Source organism: Mytilus californianus, unplaced genomic scaffold (assembly GCF_021869535.1).
Source record: "Mytilus californianus isolate M0D057914Y unplaced genomic scaffold, xbMytCali1.0.p SCAF_2, whole genome shotgun sequence".
Lineage (NCBI taxonomy): Eukaryota > Metazoa > Mollusca > Bivalvia > Mytilida > Mytilidae > Mytilus > Mytilus californianus.
The window spans coordinates 129,671,396-129,688,956 of NW_026262668.1; the positions used below are offsets into that span (position 1 = coordinate 129,671,396).

The window sequence follows — 17,561 nt, forward strand, 5'->3', positions numbered from 1 at the left end:
CCGTTGTCGGGTTGCTCGATACACATCCGTTTGTACAACAAATCATCCATAACAAAAATCAAGTACCAGCAATAGTGTGTTACACACAAAGCCAAATAACAGATTTGAGACATTTCCTAGCACAAACGTCCGAGCATCCTCTGGGAGTTGACAGAACATTCAATCTCGGAAGCTTTTATGTCACATCATTGTTTACAAGAACCTGCGGGTAAATAGAAAAGAAACAAAAGACCATCCAATCTTTGCAGGACCAATGCTTCTACACAAGGATGCGTCATACACCACATACAGAGCCTTCTTTTCACACATTTCTGCCACACTTGAACTAGCTATTAATGATGTAGAACTTCGTCTCCATGAAAATATAGAGTTCGGCAGTGATGATGAAAAGGCGATGACCAAGGCGATAGAAAAGGCATTCCCAACCGCCAAACGAAGATTGTGTACGAAACATTTAAAAGACAATATACAACATTACCTTCAAGATCGTGTTGGTGTCAGCACCCAAGAAAGAAAGAACATCATCAACACAATCTTTGGAGATCACTGAATTGCAAATGCAGACGACACATTGCAATTTGCAAGTGCAGATTCAGAACTCAAGGACTTATGTGCAAATTATCCTCAGTTTCTGAAGTATTACGAACAAAGTTTTAAGCCTATAGTTCAAGAATTCGTTAATGCACCTAATAGACGTTTGGGCACCAATTAATTGTGGACGAACAACAATGCAGAATCCATGAACCGGGTGATGAAAGTGGCAGTCCACAGGAAGCCCCAACATGCCCCAGATTTGGTTGATAAACTATATGACATGGTGGACTTCCAGTTCATTAATCTTCGGTCGGCCCTTCATCATTCTGGAGACTACATGCTTGTAAATTCATACAAACAGTATACTATAGCTGATGCCATCTGGAAAACCAAATCAGATGAGGAAAAGCGAAAGCTCTTCACTAATTTCCTACAGGACAGTAAGAAAATTTAGTCTGTACCCCTCCCCTCAATGGAAGATATACAAATTAATTTTTTTACTAGGAGAAATTTTTTAGATGTTGCAAAAATATTTCCACCCCATAAAAAACATAAGAGCTATGGAAGCTAAGTTGAGTGCTTCCCCTAACCATAAAGTTTTATAACCATCTTCCATAAACGTATTTACACTTTTGGTATTTAGCTATATTTTGCCTCCGATTGACCTTAGAGCATATCATCACCAAACACATCATCAACCACCTTGAAAAGAACAATATACTGTATGACCTCCAGCATGGCTTCCGACAGTCACGATCATGTGAAACCCAACTCATTTCATTCATCCAAGAGCTTGCAGCAAATAACAACAACAACACACAAACAGACTTAATTATAATGGACTTTGCCAAAGCATTTGACAAAGTCCCTCATAAAAGACTTCTCTATAAACTGAACTACTATGGTATTCAAAATGAAACACTAAACTGGGTCTCTGCCTTCTTAAATGACAGAACACAAACAGTTGTCCTGGATGGAGAGTCATCTGACCTGGCTCCAGTCACCTCAGGTGTCCCTCAAGGCACAGTTCTGGGCCCTGTATTATTCTTGGTATACATCAACGACCTACCAGAATACTTACAATCCAGTAAGCTCAGACTGTTTGCCGATGACAGTATCATCTACAAAACCATCAAATCTCAAAGTAACTGTGATGAACTCCAGTTAGATTTAGATGCAGCTGCTAGGTGGGAACAAGACTGGTTGATGGCTTTCCATCCAGACAAATGCACAGTCCTCACAGTATCACAAAAGAGAAAACAGTTTAAACATGACTATATCCTTCACAATCACAAACTTGAACTAGTCTCTTCAGCTAAATATCTGGGCATTACACTACAAGCAAACTTAAAATGGTCAAAACATACAGACAACATCATAGCTAATGGAAACAAATCTTTGGGCTTCTTAAAAAGAAATTTAAAAACATCATGTCAGAACATCAAAACCCAGGCATATCTGGCACTAGTTCGTCCTAAGCTTGAATATTCATGTTCAGTATGGGACCCTCACACAGCTGAACAAACCTCTAAAATTGAGACGGTCCAAAGACGAGCTGCCAGATATGTCTGTAACAGGTACCATAACATCAGTAGTCCTACAGACATGATAAACTCACTAAACTGGCCCACACTACAAGAAAGAAGACTATGCACAAGATTGATAATGTTCTACAAAATAGTTCATCAAATCGTAGCAATCCCATCTGCTATTCTCATACCATCAGACAGTAGAACCCGCAAAAACCACAGTTTCACTTTCAGACACATTTCTACTAAAAGAGATACATATAAATTTTCATTTTTTCTGTACACCATTACTCAGTGGAATTTACTACCAGTCCACACAGTCGCTGTAACCACAGTCGACACTTTCAGAGAACAGCTTACACCAACTGTTCTCCACAAATTCATTTAACTCATTATTAGCCTATGTACATAGTTTTAATCACAATTTAAAATTCTTACGCACTCCAAATTCATTTTCAATTATTTTTGTGTTTTTGTAAATATATATATTGGCCACGCAGCGCAAAACAGTATATAATCTTCAGATATTGAAGGACTACTGAAAACCGAAAGAAGAAGAAGAAGATCTACTCCAAATCACCTCAGGGTGCGGGAGTTTCTCGCTGCATTGAAGACCCATTGGTGGCCTTCGGCTGTTGTCTGCTCTATGGTCGGGTCGTGGTCTCTTTGACACATTCCCCATTTCCATTCTCAATTTCATTTTGACGTCAGGCAACAATCACTTTTTAATTGTGACGTCAAATGTTTTGAATTATGATCAGTCAGGGGTACTACTTAAACAAGTGATTTCATTATCACCTATTTCAGCGATTTGATAAATTCAGTTATCACCTATTTAAGTTATTTTGATGTTTCCTTTGATCTTCAAATGCCAATTTCAGTGATTTTCCATATTGTGACAAACTTTTCTATAATTTTCCTACATAGAACTTATTATCCCTTTCTTTTGTATATGAATTTCACCAGTGCCCTTGGACAGTAAGTTAGTGTGCTAAAGCTTTTAAAAGTACCCTTGGGAATTTTTCTATAATCAAATATTCATTAACTACTCTTACTATCAGACAAAGGTCAACAATATTAGGTAACCTGATTGGTTTTCTTTAGAGTTATAATGATCTACTTCAAGGTTATGTCCTGATCTACAAATTATTCCAGTTTTTGCATATTTTAAATAAACTGTAAAAACTGACAGGCTAATCAAGCAAAAGACAATTTCTGCATGTACATAATTGTTTTTTCAATGGAATTCTTGTCTTTTTACCAATAAAAAAGGCAAGCTTGTGGGGAAAATATCAAGAAAATGTTATAAGCACTTGTTGAAGTGATTACATTTTAACTTCTCAAATTACTTGTTTCAGTGATTTTAAAAAGTCTGTGTCTATTTTTGTGAAAATTTTTAATATTTCACAGCCAAATCACTTGAAGAAGTGATTTTGAAATGACTTGTTTAAGTAGTACCCCTGACTGATGATGTCAAAGTTTACAGGAACCTGTGTGATTTTACGTAATGGCGGACAAATTTGCATACAAGTGTAAATACGTCTATTACGGCATTAGCTGGGCTAGTGGAGTACTCCTTTAGCTCAGTTGGTAGAGGGGTCACTTACTGTGTCAGGGGTCCATGGTTCCAATCCCGTCAGTGGACAATACTGGAAGATTAATCATGCTATCTGGTAAAACTATTATCTTCAACAGACCAAGTCATCATTTGCAGATATTGTTAGGGAGGTGAGGGATATTTGGATTTATCACTACGAGATGGACACACAGTGAAATAATGTCCATTGGACGTGTCACCATACCATATCAAGATAAAGATCTTTTTAATTCATCCGAAAAATCCTTCTTCAAAATAGCACTAAAATGAATTTGCAATATCCGCTTTATTCAATTAAGACAATAATGATATAATTACCTTGGTAACACATCTCTTGATAATTGATATCTGGTAAACATGGTAAACAGTAGTCCAAATAATTATGACGTCTTGAAAGGCTATTTTAATTTTTTTTCTGTGACGCCTTCCTCACAGAAAAAATTAAAATAGCCTTTCAAGATGTCATAAATATATTTGGACTTAGTAAAAAGATGCTCTACAGTCAAAAGTTTCTATTTAGCTTATATGTCTGTTGTCCTTAATGTCATTTATAAGATTTATTTAGCTTATATGTCTGTTGCAGTCTTCACGATAAACTTTTGAATCTACAGGTTACAAGATCAAAGAGTGCTTAAAGAACTGTATTTTTTAGATCACATTTTTTTCAGTCATTATGGGTAAGGGGTAAAACTACATGTATTTAGTTTAGACTCTGTGTCAGACAAAATATACCTGATCTTGACTTCATTTCGTGATTCAGGTATTAAAGCTATAAAACGCTAGTTGGCTGTTATTCACACACGTCTGTATATAGTCTTATAAACGGTAGTTTGCTGCTATTCACACACGTCTGTATAGAGTCTTATAAACGGTGGATGGCTGCTATTCACACACGTCTGTATATAGTCTTATAAACGGTGGTTGGCTGCTATTCACACACGTCTGTATATAGTCTTATAAACAGTGGTTGGCTGCTATTCACACACGTCTGTATATAGTCTTATAAACAGTGGTTGGCTGTGACTATATACAGACATGTGTGAATAGCAGCCAACCATCATTTATAACTTTATTGACTTTCATTTTCTATTCATCTTATTTATTTTTATTTTCACTTTCACTTTTTATTTTTTATCGATAACGTGGTCATAACAACCATTATTGTAACATTTCTTCCGGTTAACTGCATTAACCGCAAAATGTGTACTTCACTGTTTTATTTTGGGGGTTATGGTCCTAACAGTTTAGGAATTAGTGGCCAAAAAGGGGCCCAAATAAGCATTTTTCTAGTTTCCAGACAATAACTTGTGGAACGGTGTATGGATCTCTCTGAAATTATACCACAAGTTTCCATACCACAAAGGGATGGTTAGGAATTGCTTTGGGGGGTTATGGCTCAAACTGTTTAGGAATTAGGGGCAAAAAAGGGGGAAAAACAAGGGTTTCCTGGTTAATGGACAATTACTGAAGACAATTTAAAAGCAGTGTAAGGGAGGAAATCCAAACACAACGTTTTGATTACCTCCCTAACACTGCTTTTAAATTATGTATAAAGAAATGTTGTATTGTCTTGAGATGATTAGCTGTCAATTTATTTTTAAGGAATATTAATTTTAGCCATGATTATGTATGATATTTTCTATTTTAAGACTTTTATGATGTATTTAAATGGGTAATTATGGTTGCAAACTCCATTGGAAATTTGAATTGAGATGATGACCATACCTTGAGGGAAAGAATTTTTTTTCGGGAAAAAAGGGGGGGAGGTGAAAAAAAAAAAATTTGTTTGGGGTGGGGGGGATAAAAAGAAAATTTTGGGGGTCAATTTTTATTCATTTCAGATTTCAGAAATTAAAAAGGATTAATTCTCCAAATATTATTTTTTTGGCAAAAAAAAAAGGGGGGGGGGGGGGGGGGGGGGGTCAATAGTGTATTGCACAAAAGCAAAAAATTGAATATAAATTCAAATCATATAACCAATTCTAAGTTCTTTGACTACCGTTATTCTGTGTCAGAAACCTATTATGTGTCAAATATTTAATTACAATCCAAATTCAGACCTGTATCTAGCGCGAATATTGTGTCCATATTTGCCCCAACTGTTCAGGGTTGGACCCTGTGGTCGTATCCAGCTGCGCTCGGTGAAGCAATTTATTTTTTTTTCAAATTGAAATGCAAGGCTATAGGAAATATGTATTTCTGACATTGAAAATTTTGGTATGTGGTTCATTTATACACTGGAAATCCACAAAATAGGTACCCTACAGATATTAATGAAACATTAGTATGTTTTTGCATAACATATTAGGAATGTTATCATAAATATTCTGTCATATGGTAGTTGGTTCCTGTGATATTTGTTTTTTGTAAATTGTTTTGTAATAAATCAGGCAGATAGTTTTCTTGTTTGAACTGTTTCACATTTTTAATGCAGACTATACAGTATGTGTTTTACTCATTGTTGAAGGTTGTACAGTTGACAATCATTGCTTACATCCACTTCATTTGAACTCTGGTGAATAGATGTCTCATTGGCAATTATGTCTCATCTCCTTATTGTTACAAATAACTGCAATGCAGCTGATTATTTTAATTCATTTTCAGGGGAAAATGATAGCTAAATGGACGCCCTGTTTGGTTTGATTAGAATGGGCTGTATTTGTGGGAAAGAAGCTATTCGCATCAATAATAGAAGATTTTATCTCCGATCAAGACTAGGAGAAGGGTAAGTGTATACATGTTTGGTACAGAAATATTTATCAAAGGTTTAACATTTTATTAATTTTAAAACTGTTAAGAGCATTTTAAGAATATGAAAAACCTAATCTAAAGATTTTTTCTCTTTTATAGTTGGTTTTATAGCTATGTTGACTTTTTCTCTCTTTTCCAGTGGGTTTAGCTATGTTGACTTTTTCTCTCTTTTCCAGTGGGTTTAGCTATGTTGACATTTTTTTCTTTTACAGTGGGTTTAGCTATGTTGACCTGATAGAGGACATCAGAACTCACAAAGACTATGCTCTTAAGAGAATTACATGTCATTCTAACGAGGAAGAAAGGATAGCTTTGCAGGAGATAGAATTAATGAGAACATTCCAACATCCAAACATCATTCCATTAGAGGAGTCCTCTGTCATTAAAGTCAACCAGTATTCCAAACATCTAGATATTGTTAGTGAAGTCCTCATTGTCATGCCCTATTATTCAGTAAGTCCAATCACAAACATCTAGATATTGTTAGTGAAGTCCTCATTGTCATGCCCTATTATTCAGTAAGTCCAATCACAAACATCTAGATATTGTTAGTGAAGTCCTCATTGTCATGCCCTATTATTCAGTAAATCCAATCACAAACATCTAGATATTGTTAGTGAAGTCCTCATTGTCATGCCCTATTATTCAGTAAGTCCAATCACAACTATCTAGATATTGTTATTGAAGTCCTCATTGTCATGCCCTATTATTCAGTAAGTCCAATCACAAACATCTAGATATTGTTAGTGAAGTCCTCATTGTCATGCCCTATTATTCAGTAAGTCCAATCACAACTATCTAGATATTGTTAGTGAAGTCCTCATTGTCATGCCCTATTATTCAGTAAGTCCAATCACAAACATCTAGATATTGTTAGTGAAGTCCTCATTGTCATGCCCTATTATTCAGTAAGTTCAATCACAAACATCTAGATATTGTTAATGAAGTCCTCATTGTCATGCCCTATTATTCAGTAAGTCCAATCACAAAATCTTCTAATGTTGACAAAGCCTGGATTGAAAGCAATAAAACGTTCCTTCCTTTTGCTATCTTCTGCCTCTTTTTTAACTGCATAATAATCGTAATAATTGTCTCACATTCATTTTATAGTATGTATATGCATATGTATATTCATGTGTTCCTACTGAAAATCAATTATTTGTAACATTTATATGTATAGTCATATAGTGAATCCAAAACTTATTTCAAACACATATAATGAAAAGAATGAACATGAAAATTTCAAAATAAGAAGATTTCATTATGAAATGTGATTTTTTGAAAATTTTGTTTCTGCAGATTTCTTTTGAATAGAAATATGAATTTGCCAGCAAAAACTTGAATTTATTCATTTAAAATTTATAGGCATGGGGTTCACTGTTATTCATTTTTTGTCTTCAGTTTATGTGATTTTTATGATGTTTTCTGACATGGCATATAGACATTAAAATGTATGCAGGGAAAACAAATTTGGTAGACCTTGTAGATTTTTTTTAGTTATAAATAGAACAGAAGTTTTGTTTAAGAATTGAATGATCCCTTACATATGAATGATATAAGTCCTTTTTAGCTCACCTGGCCCAAAGGGCCAAGTGAGCTTTTCTCATCACTTGGCGTCCGTCGTCGTCGTTAGTCGTCGTTAGCTTTTACAAAAATCTTCTCCTCTGAAACCACTGGGCCAAATTTAACCAAACTTGGCCACAATCATCATTAGGGTATCTAGTTTAAAAATGTGTCAGATGACCCCGCCAACCAACCAAGATGGCTGCCATGGCTAAAAATAGAACATAGGGGTAAAATGTAGATTTTGGCTTATATCTCTGAAACCAAAGCATTTAGAGTAAATCTGACATTGGGTAAAATTGATTATCTGGTCAAGATGTATCTGCCCTGAAATTTTCAGACAAATCTGACAACCCGTTGTTGGGTTGCTGCCCCTGAATTGGTGATTTTAAGGAAATTTTGCAGTTTTTATACGACCGCAAAAAAATTTTTGTGGTCGTATATTGGTATGACGTTGGCGTCGTCGTCGTCGTCGTCGTCGTCGTCTGGCGTCGTCCGGCGTCGTCCGAAGACACATTGGTTTTCGCACTCTAACTTTAGTTTAAGTGAATGGATCTCTATGAAATTTTACCACAAGGTTCAATACCACAAAAGGAAGGTTGGGATTGATTTTGGGGGTTATGGTACCAACAGTAAAGGAATTAGGGGCCAAAAAGGGGCCAAAAATAAGCATTTTTGTAACTTCCAGACATAACTTGTGTGTTAGTGTATGGATCTCTCTGACATTGTACCACAAGGTTCCATATCACAAAAGGAATGCTGGGATTGATTTTGGGGGTAATTGCCTCAAAATTTTAGGAATTAGGGGCCAAAAAAGGGGCAAAAAAAACAAGCATTTTTCTAGTTTCATGACAATAACTTGTGTGTAAGTGTATGGATCTTTCTGAAATTGTACTACAAGGTTCCATATCACAAAGGGAAAGCTGGAATTGAGTTTGGGGGTAATTGCCGAAACGTTTAGGAATTGGGGGCCAAAAAGGGGCCAAAAATAAGCATTTTTCTAGTTTCCAGACAATAACTTGTGTTCAAGTGTATGGATCTCTCTGAAATTGTACTGCAAGGTACCATACCACAAAGGGAATGCTGGGATTGATGATGGGGGTAATTGCCTCAATATTTTAGGAATTAGGGGCCAAAAAGGGGCAAAAAACAAGCATTTTTCTAGTTTCAGGACAATAACTTGTGTTCAAGTGTATGGATCTTTCTGAAATTGTACTACAAGGTTCCATATCATAAAGGGAAAGCTGGGTTTGAGTTTGGGGGTAATTGCCCTAAACGTTTAGGAATTTGGGGCCAAAAAGGGGCCAAAAAACACATTTTCCTAGTTTCCAGACAATAACTTGTGTTCAAGTGTATGGATCTCTCTGAAATTGTACTGCAAGGTACCATACCACAAAGGGAAGGCTGGGATTAAGTTTGGGGGTGATGAATCATAAGGGGGTTCAAAAAATTGGGGGGGGGGGGGGGTTTCCTTTTTTTTTGTTTTTTTCCTTTTTTTTTTCTTTTAAAATTTTCCATTTTAAGTTGGTTATTTCTGATTTATATTTAAAAGCAAATAATAATGATATGGTAGGAGATACACACCAAACAGGATGTGTAAATTATTATATAATAAGTATTGTGCAATAGCAAGAAATTTTCAATTGCACAGTATTGCACAATAGCAAGAAATCTTCAATTGCACAGTATTGCGCAATAGCAAGAAATCTTCAATTGCACAGTATTGCGCAATAGCAAGAAATATCAAATAGCACAATATTGCGCAATAGCAAGAAATTGTCAATTGTACAGTATTGCACAATAGCAAGAAATATTTAATTGCACAGTATTGTGCAAAAGAAGATACTTCGTATAAATTGCTTATTTCGTGACCAATTTCAATGGGGTTTTATTCTTTAATTTTTGGGGTTCTTTAATATGCTGAATCTAACCGTGTATTTAGTTTTTGGATTTTGGGCCCCGTTTTTAAATTAGTCCACATTGAGGTTCAAAGGGTCCAAAATTAAACTTTGTTTGATTTCATCAAAAATTGAATTATTGGGGTTCTTTGATATGCCAAATCTAACCGTGTATTTAGATTCTTAATTTTTGGTTCCGTTTTCAAATTGGTCTACATTAATGTCCAAAGGGTCCAAAATTAAACTTAGTTTGATTTTAACAAAAATTGAATTCTTAGGGTTCTTTGATATGCTGAATCTAAACATGTATTTAGATTTTTGATTATGGGCCCAGTTTTCAAGTTGGTCCAAATTGGGGTCCAAAATTAAACTTTGTTTGATTTCAACAAAAATTGAATATATGGGGTTCTTTGATATGCTGAATCTAACCATGTATTTAGATTTTTGATTTTTGGGCCCCGTTATCAACTTTGTCCACATTGAGGTCGAAAGGGTCCAAAATTAAACTTTGTTTGATTTCATCAAAAATTGAATTCTTGGGGTTCTTTGATATGCTGAATCTAACCATGTATTTAGATTTTGGATATTGGACCATAATAGGTGAATGTCCAATTTAAAATTTTTAAGTTCTTAGACCACATTCATTCTGTGTCAGAAACCTATGCTGTGTCAAATATTTAATCACAATCCAAATGCAAAGCTGTATCAAGCTTGAATGTTGTATCCATACTTGCCCCAACTGTTCAGGGTTCGACCTCTGCGGTCGTATCAAGCTGCGCCCTGCGGAGCATTTTATTGGTTATTATCTTGAATATTATAATAGATAGAGATAAACTGTAAACAGCAATAATGTTCAGCAAAGTAAGATCTTCAAATAAGTCGTCATGACCAAAATTGTCAGTCGACCCCTTTAGGAGTTATTGCCCTTTATAGTAAATTTTTAACAATTTTTCGTAAATTTTTGTAATCTTTTACAAAAATCTTCTTCTCTGAAACTACTGAGACAAATTTAACCATACTTGGCCATAATCATTATTAGGGTATCTAGTTTAAAAAATTGTCCGATGACCCCGCCTTCCAACCATCATGGCCAACATGGTTAAAAATAGAACATAGGGGTAAAATGCAGTTTTTGGTTTATATCTCTGAAACTAAAGCATTTAGAGCAAATCTGACAGGTGGAAGAAATGTTCATCAGATTTAGATTTATCTGCCCTGAAATTTTCAGACGAATCCTACATCCCGTTGTTGGGTTGCTGCCCCTGAGTTAGAAATTTTACAGAAATTTTGCAGTTTTTTGTTATTATCTTAGATATCATTATAATATCTAATATCTAATATTATTAATTATGATTTTAACCTTATTTTACATGATTTCCAAAGCATCAGTAAATACAGGTGAGCAACACAGGCTCTTAAGAGCCTCTAGTTACTGAAGTTATGGATATAAAATATGGAGATGTGGTATGATTATCAATGACAACTATCCAACAGAGATCAAAGGAAGTGAATGTAAACAAATGTTGGTCATTCTTTAGTTTATAAGAAAAGGTGTAAAACTGCAATTAAGGATTTTTTTTTTAAATTCACATTTCCAAAGGGTCTTATTAGATAGTTTATAAATTTGATTATTCATTGCTTTGGTTTTTTTTTTGTAAATTATGAATGGTATTTGTAATGTAAATAAGGGCTATTAGATAATTATTTCTATTGGTAAAAAGTGTTTTCACAATTTCCATACAGTCACATCTACACAACTAATTAATCAGATTTGTTTTATTTTTTAACAAGAAGTAACCATTTCTGTTCTACAAGTTTGGAAGTTTATTTGGCAAGATGATATTTAGCAGTTCAATTTTGCAATACCCCAAAAAACATAATACATGACAAAAACTGTCAGAAGATAGAGAAACTTGTATTTTGCTAAAGAATTACAAGTGGAAAGAAAGAATTGAATGTTAAAGTTACTCGTAAGGATTATTTGTTAAAACAAGTGTTAGAAATAACACTATGAAACCAAAGTATGTTGTAGCTATTTTGTGTAAAATATGCTTAAAAATCAGATTGCTTACATAGTATACTAACATGTATACACTATTGGTTCATTTCATCACCACTACAATACATGTCATTGTCAAAGAACATATTTATACAATAATGGAAATAAAGAGATTATATGTATATTCTCAGAGAGGATCCTTACAAGACATAATAGAAAAGATGAGTAAGAAGTCAGAGAGGTTTCCAGAAGAAAGTGTATGGGGATTGTTTAAGGGGATCTGTCTTGGACTCCAAGTATTCCATAAACATGATCCTCCATATGCTCACAGGTAAAACAATAGATTTATGTGTTTTTCTAGTGTTTGATTTGGGGTCAAAGTTTGCAATAACTTGTATTTCTTGTTAGTACCATAATCTATATACTGAAAGGCGTTTCACCATCCTTACATGTAAAGAAAGTAAATAGGAAAGATTTTTACAAATGTTTATATGGGATTCAACACTATATGTGTATTTTTAAGTTGTAGAGAAGTACTTTTTGTTATTATATAACTATAGAGAGAGTGTCTTCTTGACGGAAAAAAAAATTTAGGGGGTGGGGGATTTTCTAATTTTATTTTAAATTGATGAATTAGTGTTGAAAAATAAAAAGTCCCAAGATTTGAGATTGGCCAATTTAATGCTACTTCTAATTTAATCTTGAGATATCAAAGATGACCAATATAATGTTATTTCTTTACAATATGTAGAGATTTCAGGATGACCAATATAATGTTATTTCTTTACAATATGTAGAGATTTCAAGAGGACCATTATAATGTTATTTCTTTTTCTTTATGTAATTATCTCAAGATAGCCAATATAATGTTATTTCTATTCTCTTTCTAGATAGTTCAAGATGACCAATATAATTTTATTTCTTTTATGTAGAGATCTCTAGATGGCCATTACAACATGTTTTCTTTTATGTAGAGATCTGAAGATGGCCAATATAATGTTAGCAGATGATGGGACAGCAATAATAATGGATTTAGGGTCTGCAAATAAAGCTAGAGTAGAGATCAAAACTCCATCTCAGGCACATAGCTTGCAGGTAACTTTTTATCTACTCTACAACTACTCTTTGCAACTGGTGAGACATATTGATTATACAGTGTTCTCTTGTTGTCTTGAACTTGGTTGACTAAAAATGTGGCATGAGTTGAAATATCTCTGTGGTCCTGATGTCAAAATGCAGTATTGTATCAATTGCTCTATTTAAGTATCAACTCAACAATTAAATATAATCAGCTTTTTACATCTCAGTGATTGTCCTAATTATCATGCAATGAAAGGTGACAAAAGGTCATGTGCACAATGTAACGCTAGTAGACTTAGTAGTATTCAAACAAACATGATACATTCTATTTTTATGCCCCCGCCGTAGCGGAGGGGGCATTAAGTTTTACCATTGACCGTTTGTATTTACGTCCGTACAACCCAAAATTGGTTTCTGTTCTCTAACTTGAGTTTGCCTCAACCAAATGTTATGAAACTTATACACAATGCTTATTACCACAAAACACAGATCAAGTTTGAATTTTTTGATTCAAAGTCAGGCTTAGAAATAATTATAAGTTCTCAAATTGAATAAGAATCACTGTTCAAATTTCGAGTACAGACATGACGCTGGGGGATTGAAAAGCACCCCTCATTAATATATTGTAGTTTTGTGAAAATCATGACCCATATATACAGGTATATATATTCCACGGCAAATGATAAACCATTCATATATTTCTCAGTTATCACATGTCAGTTTTAAATTTAATTGCAGCTTTCTTGTATAAAAAATGTTCTTAAATTACTAGATTTAAAATGAATAGATAGAATTTGATGTTTGTAAAACTAAATGACTTGTTTTAAAGATTTTCTTATAATACTAATCTACAAATGTATGCTTGAAAATCTTATACTCATATTGTAGGATGAAGCAGCAGAAAGATGTTCTATGTTCTACAGGGCACCAGAACTTTTTAATCCAGAACTGGGTTCCAGCGTAGACGAAAGAACAGACATTTGGGTAATATTGATGTAACAGACATACACTAGTATTCCAATGTTGAATTAAAAAAATTGTATATCCTCTAGATTTTCTTAAAAGTCATTCAAATGATGAATAATAGGAGATTTAGGGTATACATTAAGGAGACAGAAACCCAACAGCTATCAATGAAGACATCATAAGGTTAGAACACAGTATTTAGTAAGGACAAGGGTCCACACCAAATGTAACAATAACACAAAGAAGACAAATAGAGGTCAGCAGTACATCAGTGTAAATATGTCAAGCTGTAACTTCTTCACAGTCTAAGGAAGTTGGGAATAAGTTTAACAGAGACTATCAAAGATCAGCCATCGACACATAATTCTCCACAGTCTAAGGAAGTTGGAAAAAGGTTTAACAGAGACTATCAAAAATCAGCCATCAACACCTAATTCTCCACAGTCTAAGGAAGTTGGGAATAAGTTTAACAGAGATTATTTAAGATCAGCCATCAACACCTAATTCTCCACAGTCTAAGGAAGTTGGGAATAAGTTTAACAGAGACTATCAAAAATCAGCCATCAACACCTAATTCTCCACAGTCTAAGGAAGTTGGAAATAGGTTTAACAGAGACTATCAAAAATCAGCCATCAACACCTAATTCTCCACAGTCTAAGGAAGTTGGGAATAAGTTTAACAGAGACTATCAAAGATCAGCCATCGACACATAATTCTCCACAGTCTAAGGAAGTTTGGAATAAGTTTAACAGAGATTATTTAAGATCAGCCATCAACACCTAATTCTCCACAGTCTAAGGAAGTTGGGAATAAGTTTAACAGAGACTATCAAAATTCAGCCATCAACACCTAATTCTCCACAGTCTAAGGAAGTTGGAAATAGGTTTAACAGAGACTATCAAAAATCAGCCATCAACACCTAATTCTCCACAGTCTAAGGAAGTTGGGAATCAGTTTAACATAGACTATCAAAGATCAGCTGAACACCTAATTCTCCACAGTCTAAGGAAGTCGGAAATAGGTTTAACAGAGACTATCAAAGATCAGCCATCAACACCTAATTCTCCACAGTCTAAGGAAATTGGAAATAGGTTTAACAGAGACTATCAATGATCAGCTCAACACATGATTCTCCACAGTCTAAGGAAGTTTGGAATAAGTTTAACAGAGTCTATCAAAGATCAGCTCAACACATGATTCTCCACAGTCTAAGGAAGTTTGGAATAAGTTTAACAGACTATCAAGGATCAGCTCAACACATGATTCTCCACAGTCTAAGGAAGTTGGGAATAAGTTTAACAGAGACTATCAAAGATCAGCCATCAACACATGATTATCCACAGTCTAAGGAAGTTGGGAATAGGTTTAACATAGACTATCAAAGATCAGCTCAACACATGATTCTCCACAGTCGAAGGAAGTTGGGAATAAGTTTAACAGAGACTATCAAAGATCAGCTCAACACATGATTCTCCACAGTCTAAGGAAGTTTGGAATAAGTTTAACAGAGACTATCAAAGATCAGCTCAACACCTAATTCTCCACGGTCTAAGGAAGTTGGGAATAGGTTTAACAGAGACTATCAAAGATCAGCCATCAACACATGATTCTCCACAGTCTAAGGAAGTTTGGAATAAGTTTAACAGAGACTATCAAAGCACTTAATTCTATAATAATGGTATTATATATTATAAAAATACAAGTACAAACAAATCAAAATAAACAACACTGTATCAAAGAACACTGACAGCTATGGAAATCAATCTCAAAGTTATAGACCTGCTAACATGAAATGGGGCTTTCCTACATGTCTTATTGTTCATTTATAAAGTTTTGATATGTCAGTATCTTAGTAACTACAAGTAACAGATCAACAATATTTGGTGTATAGAACCATTGTAAGGTGTACATATTGTACATAAGGAGATATGATATGATTGCCAATGATATAGAAAAAAATAAGTTTTCCAAAATTGGTGACATCATTAAGTGATTTAAAAAAAATATAAAACTTAGCATTTCCATGTCTCACTTGAATCAAACATATCCTGAAATGTATAGTATTTAAAAAGTACAAAAGTAATTGTAAACAGGATTATTATTTCAGTCTTTAGGTTGCTTGTTATATGCATTAGCCTACTTGACATCACCATTTGAGAGTGATTATAATCATGGTGGAAGTATAGCTCTGGCTGCTCAAAGTGGTCGAGTCAAATTTCCAGAAGATAATCGAGGGTAAGTCTCATCTCTTACATGTTTGACCATAAACAATTCTATTTCATTGTATCATTCAAGTTTGCTAATTAATTTCAAGTGTAATTTAAAAAAAAAATAGGAATGTTAAATCTGGAACACTTGGAGAGTTTACCTAACCCTAAATTATGCTTGATCATATCAAGAAATCAAGTTTTCAATTTGTAAATTTCCGACAAAGTATAAATGATGGTGTTAGCCCTGTATAACCAAAGGTTATATGATGGAAACATGTGTAAAGTAATTTCAGTTGTCCTGTAATAAAATTGAGAATGGAAATGGGGAATGTGTCAAAGAGACAACAACTCGACCATAGAGCAGACAACAGCCGAAGGCCACCAATGGGTCTTCAATGCAGAGAAAAACTCCCGCACCCGAAGGCGTCCTTCAGCTGGCCCCTAAACAAATATGTATACTAGTTCAGTGATAATGGACGTCATACTAAACTCCAAATCTATTTCTTTGACTTGACAATAAATGAACTGACTTGTGGTATAACCAAAATTACTTGTCTTTTTACATATTCATAAGTTTAAGTACTTTAAAAGTAAAGCAGTGCAATTATTATGGATTTTCACCACATCTTTGCCAATAAGTTTATTGTTAGACCATATGAATATTTTTTCGCCAAATAAAAAATGTTATTATAAACTTTTATTTCATTTTGTGTTTTATGTTTGTCCATTTGTAAAAACTGAGAAGTTCTGACTTTGTACCACTTTTTATACGACCACAAAAAAATTTTTGTGGTCGTATATTGGTATGACGTTGGCGTCGCCGTCGTCGTCGTCCGGCGTCGTCCGAAGACACATTGGTTTTCGCACTCTAACTTTAGTTTAAGTGAATGGATCTCTATGAAATTTTACCACAAGGTTCAATACCACAAAAGGAAGGTTGGGATTGATTTTGGGGGTTATGGTACCAACAGTAAAGGAATTAGGGGCCAAAAAGGGGCCAAAAATAAGCATTTTTGTAACTTCCAGACATAACTTGTGTGTTAGTGTATGGATCTCTCTGACATTGTACCACAAGGTTCCAAATCACAAAGGGAATGCTGGGATTGATTTTGGGGGTAATTGCCTTAAAATTTTAGGAATTAGGGGCCAAAAAAGGGGCAAAAAACAAGCATTTTTCTAGTTTCATGACAATAACTTGTGTGTAAGTGTATGGATCTTTCTGAAATTGTACTACAAGGTTCCATATCACAAAGGGAAAGCTGGAATTGAGTTTGGGGGTAATTGTCGAAACATTTAGGAATTTGGGGCCAAAAAGGGGCCAAAAATAAGCATTTTTCTAGTTTCCAGACAATAACTTGTGTTCAAGTGTATGGATCTCTCTGAAATTGTACTGCAAGGTACCATACCACAAAGGGAAGGCTGGGATTGATGAT

General features: G+C 34.4%; 1 protein-coding gene across 1 annotated transcript in view; it reads left to right on the forward strand.

Moving 5' to 3' along the window:
* LOC127731022 (serine/threonine-protein kinase 16-like) overlaps positions 1 to 17,561 on the forward strand; it is a 28,658-nt gene that overhangs the window by 1,913 nt on the left and 9,184 nt on the right. The window contains exons 2-7 of the mRNA XM_052239764.1: positions 6,265 to 6,385; positions 6,624 to 6,864; positions 12,063 to 12,202; positions 12,846 to 12,966; positions 13,840 to 13,935; positions 16,026 to 16,153. Of these exons, the coding sequence (XP_052095724.1) occupies positions 6,282 to 6,385; positions 6,624 to 6,864; positions 12,063 to 12,202; positions 12,846 to 12,966; positions 13,840 to 13,935; positions 16,026 to 16,153 (830 nt within the window). The 5' untranslated portion in view covers positions 6,265 to 6,281. The remainder of the gene's footprint in view (positions 1 to 6,264; positions 6,386 to 6,623; positions 6,865 to 12,062; positions 12,203 to 12,845; positions 12,967 to 13,839; positions 13,936 to 16,025; positions 16,154 to 17,561) is intronic.